At 28.7% G+C, this 14,788-nt stretch overlaps 1 protein-coding gene across 1 annotated transcript; it reads right to left on the bottom strand.

Annotated features, from left to right (window-relative positions):
* Nucleotides 1–2,960, bottom strand: LOC100820407 (protein NETWORKED 4B). Its single transcript, XM_003526745.4, has 2 exons — nucleotides 2,806–2,960; nucleotides 1–1,633 (listed from the first exon to the last, which is right to left on the bottom strand). Exon 2 carries the CDS (start codon nucleotides 1,623–1,625, stop codon nucleotides 153–155), a length of 1,473 nt encoding a protein of 490 aa, XP_003526793.1. The 5' UTR covers nucleotides 1,626–1,633; nucleotides 2,806–2,960; the 3' UTR covers nucleotides 1–152.
* Between the last annotated feature and the right edge of the window lie 11,828 nt (nucleotides 2,961–14,788).

The following is a 14,788-nucleotide window of genomic DNA, read 5'->3' as shown; positions in this document are numbered from 1 at the left end:
TTACCAATGTAAATGTTTGACCTAATTCGATAGGAAGACAGTTTTATGCAATGTATAGATGCTCAACAAGAATAAGGGAAACGACATGCAAAATTGTTAATGCGCAAAGATCTACAACACAATAAAACGATGAGACACAGGTGAATGCAACTTTAGGCAGCTGTAACGGCATGACACTTGTGCCCAGCAAATGCTTGAAGAAGTTCTTTATAACCACTCCTATAGTGCTCAATTGAAAAGCATAGTTGTCGGATTGCCTCCCTCTTCTCCTCAGCCCTGTCTGAGATCATAGCATTCTTCAGAATCACCTCTTTTTCGAGCCCATCGGCTTTTAGTTTCAACTCCTTTACAAGTCTCAGTGTAGCTGCAGATCCTGTGCTCAGCTCTGCCTCTTGTCCACGTAGCAGGATTATATCTCTCTCCAGATTTGCAATGTAATTGTTTCGGTCTCTTGTCTCAGCCATAAGGTTATGAATCTTAGCATTGGCCTCATCTTTTTCAGTCATGAGCACATCACACTTCTGCTTGTGCCTGTCAAATTCCTTATTCACAGCTTCAACATCATGTCTTCTCTGATCAAGTTCTTCCTTCAAACAACTGATTTCACCTTGCAAATCCATTTGTTGGGTAGCAAGCAGCTCTTCTAGTTTCAGTTTTTCCGCTTCAAGTTGCCTTGATTTGTTTTCTATTATGTTGCTTCTAGACTCATATTCCTCAAGTCTAGAGCCCAGCTGTTTGTTCTCTTCTGACAAACGAGCAATATCAGAATGCAAAAGATCTTTCTCCAATGAGAACTGTGCTTGGGCATCAAGCATTTTGGCCTTCAATTTTTGCACCGCATGTTCAGTGTTGGTTTCATTAGCTTTGTACCATGTAACCCTGCCTTCTAGGTCATGAATCTGCTTTCTCTCTGAGACAAGTTGGCTCTCTAATGCGGCCACAATTTCCTGTGCTACTTCAAGCTGACCTTGCAATTCATGAGTACCAGATGACCTGCTATTAAGTTCCTCTTTCAATCTTGCAATTTCATCATCTGATATCTTAAGCTGTTCTTCAGCCAACTCCAGCTGTGCCACTAACTTTGCTATTTTGAGGCTGCAATCTGGAACATGTGTCTCCAAATCAGCTGTCTTTTTTTGCAACTCCAGTACCTGTCCTTTTTCATACTCGAGATTTTCTTCTTTCACTTTTAATTCTACCAACACATTATTAAGCTCACCCTCACTTTTCTCAATTTGAACATTCAACTTGACTATCTTTTCTTCTGAGAGCTTAAGTTTGATGTTGGAAAGTTTCAGCTCTTCCTTATTTTTAAGGAATTCTTTAAGCAACTCATTGTAACTTCTATTCTCACTCTCCAATGATACATTATCTGTTTTTTCCTCCCCAACTATTTTCCTTTCTTGCTCTGAGTCTGTGGATGATGAGGATGATGAAGAAGATGATCCAGGGCCCTCTTTCATAGAGGCCACAGAGTTATCACCGCCTGAGCTAGGAGAAAACTCTATATTGACAGGTTGAAGGCCAGATTTCGGTAACAAGTGCTTCGGATATGGGGTATAATATGGAGTCACCAATGCATTCCCTTGGTCACTACCTGCATCAAATTTTTCAGAGTCCTCCATCTGAGGTTCTGAGGTTAAAATCAATGATAAGAACTCTGCACTAGAAGGAAACTGAAATCCTAAAAGGTATGAAAACTCCACTCTAATCATCAGCAATCAGCAAGGAACAACTCTTTCCAATTATAGAATTTAAAAAAGAAATAGAAATCACATGAATTATATATCTGGATTGCAAAACCACTAAGCGACCAGTTATCACCATTTTTCTCTTTATTTTCCCAAGATATGAATTAAATATAAAACAATATCCTACAACTTGCAATAAGTAATAACCAACTCTTTGCTGAAATTTCAAAATCCTTCAATCAACATACATAGCAAAAGTAAAATATCTGGCAGGGCATACTTTGAATCTCAACTCTCCAAGAGCAAAATTAGCAGGTGGTGTCCTAGGTTACAGAAAATCACACCTCCTAACAAGATTGCATTTCTTAGACTTAGTCAAATAACCTTCCCAGCTACATACTAACACCACTGTGTTTGAAGAAATATATGAACATACAAACTTTGAATTCTCTTCCTTCCACGGTTAATTCCATTATTGAGCACACACAAATAATTAGTGCAAGTGGAAGTTACTGAATTACATATTAATTATTAGTCCTATCTGAATGTTTGCAACTTGCACACAGCATACCTACGCGCATCATACATTGAACATACACAATGACACACTCGCTCTAGATTTTAAGCCCTACATCATGCAGTCACAAGAAACAACTTGTTGATATTGTTACACATAATTCATACATGTTAATATGTTTATTTACAAAGAACAACCACGATCTACGCTATACAAACGATCCAAACTCGAATTCCACAAGAAATTAAAGAAAGTGAGTTATAAAGGAATAAAGAAAACCTAATGTCAACCTCAACAGGAATAAACTAAGTCAACTTGCACTTCGCGAAAAAAGGTTATCAAAGTTGAAACAAAGGAGGCTACGATGGAAGCAGAAACGCAGAAAAGGTGAATTGAAAAAATTGAGCATAAAGAAAATCAAGCAAGGCATAATAAAAGCGTAGGAAACAGAAGGCGAAGGAGTTAGTTAGGGCGAATCGGCAAAAACAAATCACCAGAAACAGAAATAATTGAAAATGAAGAAAGAATCGTAAAAGCAGAAAAAGATAAAAAGCGATAACGGAGATGAAGATGGAAATGGAATTCAGTGGATCGTACCGTAGGAAATGGCGGAGAGATCGGAGAAAGAGAATGGTTTTTGGAGAGACAAAAGTAAGAGAACAAATGAGAAAAAAGGAAAGTGGCTGGCTGGCTGGTTGAATGAATCTTGATTTAAAAGACAAAGAGAGACGGAAATAAAAAGGAGTGACAGAGCCACGTGGCCCCTCCCGCCTTCCCTCTTCTCAAATTTCAATTCAATCTTCAACCCACACCAATTTCAATTATTCTATTTTCTATTTTCTATTTTTTAATTAATTTAATATTTGTACACTGTGAGTGTAAAAATTTGGGTTCAAATTCTTTAAATTACGTCTCAGGCTTGAGTCATGCCCATGGAAAAAATATATCTACTATTCTACTCTACTCAAATGTTTTATATTAATATTATCATGACTTAAAAAATATAATCAATATTATTTTTAAGGAATTTTTTATTAAAATCAATAAATTAATCATATATAAAAATTTGTAATTAAATAATATTATCTAAAAACTCTTTATATAATATTAGTACATACATTATTTATTCATGTTGAATTATAATAATTAAACAAGATAATTTTCCATCTATTTACATAGCAGTGTAAATGGATTAAGTAATTCATAAATTATTTGGATTTTTTTATTAAATATTCTATTAAGTTGGTTAATTTAAAATTTTGCTTCTCGTCATTTATACTTTTAAGTTAAAGTAAATATAGAATTAACTTACACATAATATAAAAGAGATCTAACTTAATTGATTGAAAAAGTGTGAGAGTGAATCTTATAAATTATATAATATTATGTTTAATTCCTTCAAATAAAAAAAGAACTTACACATTTTCTTCCAAATATATCACCCCATCAATTATCTTTTATCTTTACTTTATAATTAATAAACCATGCAGTGCCATTTAAATGAATAAATAAATACGCCTTTCTCTTAAAACAATTATAGTTAAAACTTAATAAACAAAGTTATTAAATGTTTTAAATTTTAAGAAAATATAAAACTATTTGGCTATACTATCATTTTACTTTATTAATTTTTTATTGATTTACTTAGAAATGTAAAAAGGATAAAGTTATTAAAATTAATTTTCTCTTAATTCCATAAAATGTTTTTTTAAAATACCTAAACGAAAAAGTTAATGCATTTTTATAAAGAAATCTATTTTTTCTTTTATGAGTATGGAAGAATATGACTAACACACATTAATTCATTAAGTATAAGGTAAATTAAGTGAAAGAGAGATAATAAGTTTTAATAATTTTAAGAATAATTTTAAAAATAATAAAAATTATTAACAAAATTTAATATTATTAATTAAATTAATAATTTTTTCATTATAAAAAAATAGTTATATAGATATTATGTTTAGAGACAGAAGTAGTATACAGTTATATACGATTAATTATTAATAGATTAAATTGTCCTCAAACCCATCCGAAAAATTGCCCTTAAAATGTGGGTCATTGCCGACCCACACTGTCCGGTGGCCTCGAAAGATCAAAATTCTGGCGGGAAAAGAAACAAATAGAACTTCGAAAATGTCGGGGGTACGTATTGGCACTGGCCCAGTGGGCCCGTTTGTAATTGTCTTTCTCTTTCGGCTTCAAGTCTCTATTCCATTTTTCGGAGCTAATGGGATTTTAATATGACCAAAGAGAAAAACGACAAATTTCCCATTGTCATTTTAGGGGCGTATTAAATTACGATGGTAAAAAAAAATTAAAAATCTTTAATTATTCAATTGATATTTTAAAATAATATAAATAAGTTTTATGAAATTTAATTAAAATTATTGAATTTTTTTATAAATTTAATAAAATTCGTGATCTTTTACAACTTTTAAAAAAAATTATGTTATTACATATTTCGATAGAATATTTTTTAAGATAAATTTTAACGGATTTCATAAAAAAGTTTAATAGAAAAAATTTAGTGTGCATATTTTTTTTATTTTTTTCATGCAAATTAACATGTTTTTCTTTTCTAATATCATACGTAATCTCTTAATTTTTCATGCTAGAAAAAATAGAAATCTCTTTCTAGTCTATTTTTTTAATCTAAACAATAGAAAAAATAGATATATTAGAAATAATTTTTCTAATCTAAACAATAGAAATAATTTTTTCATACATATTTCTTTTCTAATCATACGTATGATTAGAAAAAATAGATTTCTATTTTTTCTTTTATGAGTATTGAAGAATATTAATAGTGTATTAGAAATAATTTTTCATGCAAATTTTTAAGATGATTTTTCTATTTTTTCTTTTATGAGTATGGAAGAATATTAATAGTGTATTAGATTTAAATTTGGCATATTGTTAGTATTAAAATTGCAATTATATTGAATAATATTTTTTTAAAATAAATTCAGTTATAATTAAATTATTTTTTAATATAAAATTAAATGTCAATAAAAAAATTTGTATTAAAAGTAAAATTTTAAATTAATATATTGAATAACTAGCCCTTACAAAATGTGGGTTATTTAAAAAAATTGTTAAAACATATTTTTATAAAAATATGAATTAATTATATTTTTATTCTTAAACTTTTTAAAATTTTTACTTTTACTCCTTAAATAAAAAGTTGGTGACCAATTTTACTTCCTAAAGTTTAGGAACGTTTGCTTATTTTCGTCCATGTAGTTTAAAATTTTCATTAAGCGCTGAGCTGACAAACAATTTCAAATTATTTTTCTGTGTATTTATTTTTTGGAGGTTAAAAACCGCTGGAATTTCTTAATTCTTGATCCTCATGTTTGTCAAACCGGCGATGTCATCCCCACGGTTCCAAAAACGTAAACCTGCTTCCTTATTCACCATTGGCCCCAATATCAAATCATAGTTCTCCCACCTGCACCTCAACAACTGCGTTTTCGAGTACTGTTGGTTCTGTGATCGTCGTGCAGCGCCAGTGGCAGACGAAGAACCTTCAAAGTCGCGTTTCACTTTGGGTTAATTGTGTAGCTAGGTTCATCATTCTCAATTAATCTAAATGAAAATGATATAGAATCATTAGTTACACTAATTTGAGTAATTTTTGTTAAGATCATAGAATGTTGTTGGCTTGTTGCATTCGGCTGATTTTGCGATTGTAGTTCAATTCTTATTTCTTTTGTCTTGCTATTTCTTTTCGTTCTCAACAAAAAAGATAATGCTCTCAATAAATATTTATCATTTTCAAATATTTTATTACATGTAAAGGTATTAAAAATACTTGTTCCTTCAATGTTGCTTTACGCACCTCATTGATAGATCTAACTTTGTTCAAAAGTTCTTCTATTTTATCAATTAGTTTCACTATGTGTTTATAACAATGCAGATGCAGGAGTGGTTTTATAACTAGGGGTAATTTTTGACGGCTTTTAATAGTCAGAAATAATTTAATACTTTTAAATGAGTTCATCAAAACTTGATGAAGGATTAAACATGTTAACCGATAAAAATGTTAAAAATGAAGAGTGATCAAAATTTTGTTTAAAAACTAAAAATGAAAATCTCAAAAAGTTCAGGAACCAAAGATATCGTTAATCCTAAAAATATTTCATAACTAAAAATACAAAATGAAAGCAGTATTCACACATTAAGCTAATTGCAATAATTTTATAATCAAATCATTTAAAAAACTAATTAAACGAATCAATTATTAATAAATTAAAATATTCTAATTTTTTATAAATATTAGAAAGGATTTTTTTTTTCAAAAATACCCATTTAAAGTTAAGCAATTTGATATCTTCATGTTTTAAAAATGCAAAAACTACTCACCAACTTATTCACGATTTATTGAAAATCACAAAAATTTGGTTAAAATTAAAAATCATAATTAAGTCTCTTCGTAACAATGAATATTCTAGTATCTATTAAAAAAATGTATTTAATTAAGTTAAGATTAAATTATTGCGTAAGTTTTGAATATTTGAGAATTTTTAATTAGATCTTTAAATATTTTTTAATTAAGTTCTTGAATTTTTTTTTATTTGTTTTTCATTTGAGTCCTTTTGTTTAACTATTATATTAGTTTTGTTGACAAAAAATTAACCAGATGAACGTAATTAAAAAATAAATACTAGGAATTCAATTGAAAAAAGAAAATCATTTAGGTACCTAATTAAAATAGTTAAATAGTTCAGAGGCTTATTAAGTTATTATAGAATTCTCTCAGACTTCTGTGAAGTGTTTTTGAATTCGGTATGGTCACTTATGTAAGTCTGTACCGAGTACTTTTGGTTCTTTAGGTGATTATCCTGACCTCTTGAGTTCATATTCTTATTTCTCTAAGTTTTGAATTCAATATTATCAACTTTTGAAAGTTTTTTAATGTATTTTCACCTCTATACGTTCACTTAAATATACTTTCACAAACCTTTTCAAATGAATACTATAGCAATCTTATTGTAAATTCACACAACGTAACTCAAGTGGTCATTCCTGCTTTCCAGCATCAAAATTCAAAAGTGAAAAATAATGTGATGGGACAAACTATTTCTGTGAGTGGATACTCACTGTCTAGAAGCTGATCGAATCAAATCCCAGACCAGCACTAAATTTATTGGCAATGCAACACAACAAAATAGTATTGTTTCATTCATAAGTATCATATAGCTTAACCATCCCTATCAAATACTCCACCCAAAATTGGCATTCAACGCCACTTATTCGCTATTTTCGGAGGTGTGAACATTCTACATTTCTACACTGATTCTTGGAGAAGAAAATTGTGCGTACCATCCATCTCTAAGGTCCATAACCCATGTAATCACCAAAAACATAATGATTTCACGCTGACATTTAGTGTATGGTTGTGACATCCTCCTCTATCACAATATATATATTTATATAATAAAATATAAAGAGATGTTAAATTACATAAAATAATTTTATTCAATAAACATAAAGAATTTTACGTGAGTAAAAAGTTCATATTCGTGTTAATTATTAAATTAAAAAACTTACAAATTAGGGATATGAAAACATCTACAACTCAAAACAAGACTGTCCAAAACTCTAAAGAATGAACTAAAAACTCAGCATGTAAAACAAAATAATAAAAATTGCATGTCTAGAACTTCATGCAATTAATACATGAGCTCATGTCCCAATGTCACATACTATCAAAGCATTATATCTCAACATCTTCTAGTATGAGATTTTCTATAGTCATTCTCCTAATCATCTACTCTCATGAACACAAGATTCGAATCATCACATAATCCAAACACAGACGACACACAGGGAGTGAATTATCACATTCCTAACTAATAGAGAGAAACGAGATAATATGTAGATATACATATCATATAAATGAAATACAACTTACTTAAACACATATCATATCTCAATACAACATGTCTCACACATTTTCACATCATCCACGTACTCAAGGATCAACATACAATATTACTCAATCAATCAATATCAATTAGTACACAAGCGTTAGCAACAGATATACTAAGATCTAATCCTATATGTAATTCAATGTGGTACCATGTCAATGAAAAATCTCGTTGGGTGTCCAGGAGTACATGATAAGACAGACCACACGCTGGTAATTCAGGTCACTCTAACTAGATAAAATCATAGGGAGACCAATCAAGGTCACACTGTTTTGCGAGAATACTTCAACCATGTGGGATTGGCTCAAGCTTAAATGATCACTCAAATCAGGTGTATTTACTCCAAGGCCTAGACTCCGAAGAGTCGATTAGGACCTCTCCCTCCTGATTCAAGTCCAACCCAAAAAATATTTTAACACGCAAACTCTATCTATGAGCTATATAAAATACACAACTCCTCAATTGTTCTCAAAATAATTTTAACTCGTCGCACCTCAAAGTGATTAAACTCATCGGGTTCCCACAGTGGATTCTATCATAAAACTCGTCACGCATTAACTCGTAGCCCTTAAAAGGTCTTACAGTCGTGTGATTGTACAATTCATATCTTACAACTCAATGCACACAATATCTCAATACACGTGTGATCTCACAATTTAACACATACTCAACTTATCACTTACACACAATTCATCACATTTTCATAATCCCAAGACAGCATGTTATCACGTCTCATGTATCACATACATATCACACAGTAATAATATTAATATGTTATGTTCATATGATTAGTCATCTCATTAAAAAAGGCATTTAAAATCATATATGTGTCATTGGAGTTTGAACTATATAATACGCATAATTACTCAATTGTTTTCATTATCATTTTAACTCGTCGCGCCTCAAGCAATTCAACTCATCTGGTTTCCATAGTAAATTTCATCACAATACTCGTTGCGCATTAACTCGTCGCCCATAAATGATCTTACAATGATGTGATTGTACAGTTCATAACTCATAACTCAATGCGTACAAAATCTCAATACACATGTATCTTATAATTCAACACATACTCAATTTATCACATACACACAATCTCAATCACAATGTTATAATCCCAACGCAGCATGTCACCACACCTCGTGAATCATATAAACATCACACAATATTAATATTTACATGACACAAAACATGTATATATTAAATCGAACTATATTATTTTCAATTAAAAAGAGTTGATAAATAATTAAACTAAAAATGCATTGAAAGTATTTATTGTTGAATCTTAATATATTAATTTCCTTCAATTTAATTTTACTATTTGAACTATTGATTCCTAATTTATTTTAACAATTCATATACATATATATGTGTTATAATCATCAACACGTAATAAGCTTATGAGACTAGAATACGACAAAAAACGTTTCCAACAATCTAATTTTCACGTTAATATAGTAAATCTTGTCCAAAACACAAACGAATTATAGGGAAATGCTTCTCACAACATGAGGATTAAAACCCCTCAAATAATTTCACACAATTATATCAAAATCATAGGCTCAAAAACATGAAAACACCAAGAACACTCAATTTTATCAACAAATTCGCATGAAGGCATCAATTGGTCCGTCAAACATAACAATTATAATTGTAAAAACAGAATTACAATACAGTAAACATCTAAAAATAAATCCTAATTTAATCTTTAAGGATCCATACACATGTTCATTCTAACCTCAGTTGCGATAAACTCATCCCTTACGTTTAAGCGGACTCACATGTGCAGTACGGTAGTGAAAGCAGCGTCTCTAGTGATTTCTTAAGATTCCTCAAATTTTTCCTCTATTTGTTTTACTAGGGTTTCCAAGCGTTGGAAAGAAGAAGAAAGAGAAGGAGGAGGGATTGGAGTCTCAATTTCACTGTCTCCATGCGAGGAAAATTTCTTCTATCTCTATAGACATTATTTCGCAAATGAGTTTCAAAAATAATGTCCAAATTTCAGAATGATCCAACGGTTAACGAATATGGAATCATAGTTTTACCAAGACAAATTGGAGTGTATGCGAGAAAATAGAAGACTTTGAGAGAGGAAGAAGGAACAACAAATTTGGGAGAAATAAATAGTATAGAGACATATCGTAATTATAAAAACTAACTTAATATGTCTCTATTTATAGTTAGGGTATTCTGAGTCTATTATTTACTTTATGTTTTCTTTATTTTATTATTTTATAAAAATGAACTCTATTTTATTTTTTCATTAAATAAATAACCAATTAAAATATCCATTTATTTTCTAAAACATTATTTTTTTTTCTAATACTATGAAATCCTTATTTTGATTAACAAAAACTTTTTTCTCTCATTTATTTAATTTCTAAAAAATCTATTAATTTGTAAATAAAACTCTTTTTATTTATTTTACCAAGAATGGAATGCTACATATAATTGCTATAGAACTCCCTTATCCTTTGAGTATTCTTCATAATTAATAAAAATAACAATTAGGCATCTTGGAACTTAATTACTATTATGGTTGTAAATATCATTTAAGCCAAAAAGAAAATATATGATATATAACATTTGACTTATTTTCTAAACCAATTTTAATCATATATACTTCATGGCATAAGATTTGAAAATATATGATGTGCGCCCAACAGGAGGTTTTGTTTTATCAGTAGAAATAAAAAAAATAAAAAACAAAAAAATTATATCAAATCACACATCATATCCAACTAATTAAGTTACATTAAACCTACTTAGTCTCAATGCGAGAATTTGATAATATAAATAAATACCATCTGATTTCAACAAGCAATTGAAGTTCCAATTCATACGGTTAAATTAGATGAATCTATATTATCTTCTTGTGACCTGATAATCCTTGCTTTAACTCTTCAAAAAGCCTTATAAGAAACATGATAAAAAAAAAGATACATAAGTTGAACGTTCCACTTTCATCTTGATACTATCAAGTCCAACTATGTTTTATATGGGGCACTAAGCGGGCCATTTTTTTCATATCTGCCCACTTTCGAATTGCCAAATTTGAGTGACTTACCATTCCCCTCGAGTCCATTATTTTATATATGCAGCACTAAACATAGTGGTGATTCTGTAGCACACTTTCATTTGTTTTAGCTCATTTTTAATCTTCCAAAATTTTGAAACCTTTGAAGATTAGATGTTGCTGACACATTTTCCATTTTTTTTTTTTTTGCATTTTGAGTGAAAACTTATCCCTTCAATCCAATGAAGTTGAAGTTACAAATAAGAGAAGTAGAAGTATGCTGCTTCCAAAAGGTCATAATATATATATATATATATATATATATATATATATATATATATATATATATATATATATATACATATATATTTGCTTTGGCTTTCATTTTTTAAAAATTTATTTTTATTTTTATATAGGCTTTCATAAGTTTGGATAGCTTGTCTGGTTATTTATTTACATTTTTGCACATAATGTTCAAGCAGTTAAAATATGTATGTAAGGAGCAATACTGTTTTATAAAAAAAAATGTTAATTTCAAGGAAAAAAAGGTTGCAATCAATGTTTAATGGCCACTATATTCTTTTTCATGGAATGATTGTTTGGTGATTCTGCATCATACATTCATTTGTTTTAGCTCATTTTCACCCCACTCTAGATGTTGCTGACACATTTTTCTAATTTTGCATTTTGACCCAAAATTTTCTCCCTTCAATCATATTAACTATTAAGTTGAAGTTACAAAATGTCATAATAGCATTTTATTTGTTCTCTCTCTCTCTCTCTCATCTCTAATCACTCTACTACTGCATAACCCTGGTTTTGTTTTGGATGGACTATTGAGTGTCTCATTGCTTGGGTTCATAATTTGTGTGTGAGATGAGTTGTTTGACTATGCAGTCAGAACAAGAGCAATATAGAGCATGCACGGAGCTAGGTAGAGTATTTTTTTTTTCTGTTATTTTTTAGGGCCTCTGTTATCAACTTTAGGTAGTTTGATTTTTTGAATTTTTGATAATAGTTTATGACAATGTGGGTTTGATTGTTCTGTTTTCTCGCTTATGAAAAGAAGATGCATTGCAACTAGGAGAAAGAAAGGGAGAATAGGAACCATATTACTATAATTGTATAGGTAACTATATAAATTTAGTTTTGCATAATCTTGACTACTTTATAAAAAAAATTGATAAAAAAAGAGTTTTGAATGCAGTGAATTGATTTATGTATGAAAACTTATTTCTAAATTAAGTTTATAATACAACTTAATGTGTGTTAATTTGATTCAGATTATTTTTAATATCAGATTCTTAAATTTAGAAAATAAATAACTATATCTCTTAAAAATACTTTATTAAGCACATACATACTGTACTATGAAATTATTAAATCAACACACAAAGCAATACACGCATATTTTCTATCCCAACATACTTTTATGAACAAAGTTGATTTTGAATAAAACTAACTAAACATATTTAACACCATTTAAGATGTGTTTGTATGTTACTAACACAACTAAAACAATGCATATGGGAGAGTGGTTGCCAACTTTATTTTAGATGATCTTATTGATGTTGATTTTACAAAATTATTTTTTACTCTGTCCTATTTGGTTTCACTTTCCAATGACAATAGTTACCCTACCATCCGACCATAATTTTGTTTTCTTTTTAATCTATCATTTTTTTTAAATCACCCGTTTGATTCATGTGCAGATGAAAAGATTATATTACTTTACCTTCTAATCACTATATACGCAACTAGAATTCAACTACTTTTTGAGCTTGTACTTTTCCGGTTGAAAACGTGACAGCAAAATCACCAAAATTCAGACTCCTAAATAAGCTTCTTTATTTATGTAAGCGAGATAAATTTCCTATGTACTTGGACCCCTTTTTTTGGGGAGGGGTTGTTATTGCAAAATTTTAAAAAGGCATGAGTCAAATTAAATTAATGTTTATTTATTCACTTTTTAAAAATCACTTAAAAAAATTCCCCTACCTTAAAGTGACGGAACTTTATCTTTCAATTCTGGGAAGAATCATGTTATTGATAGTTCAATGCATGCTTGGGATGAATTACAATATACCAGAGTCCACTGGGGAACAAAATATACATTTCTAAGAAATTTCAAAGTCAGACTGTGCCCCAACAAAAGGGCTTTCCACAATTTTTTTTTTTTTAAATGTGTAATGTGCCTATACTCTAGCCATTTATGTATGGGTTATTAAAGAGTCGGTTTGTGTAACAAGTGATGAAATGGGGTAAAAGAAATTAACAAGATGATGCTGTTTGGTGGTGAGGCATTTTCATTTTTTGTTCTGACAACATTGCAAAGTGAGAAAGGAAAGCAAAGGGTGAAAATAGAAATAGATAACTAAAGAAGAATAAATTATTGTTATACTTTAAGTAAAAGACATCATTGTCCAATATTTAATGTTGTTATAAAAATTAAAAAAAAAGAGTTTTATTCTAAATAAAAAAAAGTGGATGATGCTAAACTCTACAAGAATGTGTGTAAGTGAGTAAATAATAAAATATTATAATATTTTTTTAAAAAAATAATAACAATAAATAAATCTTGAATAACTTTTTTTTTTCTCGATATGATATTGATATGAAATTGTTTTGTTGTTGGAAAAATAAATTTTCATTGAAAACTATAAACACACAATGTGAGTATTAAATAACCTAATTTTTTATATGCTTTTTTTACCCAAATTATTTTCTGTTAAAATTAGATTTAACTGGTATAAAAAATGAAAAATATAATAATTATTAATTGTAAAATTGGAAATTAAGATTCAAATAAATTTGTAATCTATATTGAGCGTAGATATATTTTATTATAATTTAAAAATGTAATCAATAGTTACTATTTTATTTTACTTACAATGATGACAAATTATCCAAATTTAGTACCACTAATTATTATTATTCAATAGTTATTATTATACTTTATTATTTAAAATATATTATCCTATTTTAGAGAAATTTAATCCTTAAAAATTAATTATCTCTATTTAATGATACTGCATTCATTTTTAATTATAATATTTTTTAATTAATTCACGTTTTAAAAAAACAATTAATTTAATTTATTGTATTAAATTTGTCAATTATTAATTTTATCATTCAAAAATTATTCTTTTTTATTTTTTTTAATGTTTAGAGATAGAATAATTAAATAAATGTATATATAAAAAATTAATATATCTATAAATTAGAAATAATCTTATAAAAAAAGAGAAATAAATTTTTGAAAAGAGCTTATAATTAGATACAGAGATATTAATGATTATTGGAACACTTACTTTTTTCAAAAAAATTGTGGAAAACTGACTGTGAATTAAACAAATATTTGAACTCATAATTATACTTGTAGGGATATTTATTGATAAAAGAAATCTCACAATGTTAAACTATTGTAACAAGACTTGCCAATGACTACAACTCTAGCTATATAGGGATCAAACTCAAACCATTAATGTCCTATGTTTTGTAAGGAAGGCCAAACACTTGTAATCATTGAGAGTTCGAAAGCCGTATTAAATCAATTAAATCAATTAAATTGATTTGATAAGTGAATAAAATATAATTTTTTATTATATTACTGATATGAAATATTTATTAA

This window comes from Glycine max, chromosome 6, assembly GCF_000004515.6.
Source record: "Glycine max cultivar Williams 82 chromosome 6, Glycine_max_v4.0, whole genome shotgun sequence".
Lineage (NCBI taxonomy): Eukaryota > Viridiplantae > Streptophyta > Magnoliopsida > Fabales > Fabaceae > Glycine > Glycine max.
Note: the sequence above shows the minus strand (reverse complement) of the source record. Positions and strands in the feature narration are given on the sequence as shown.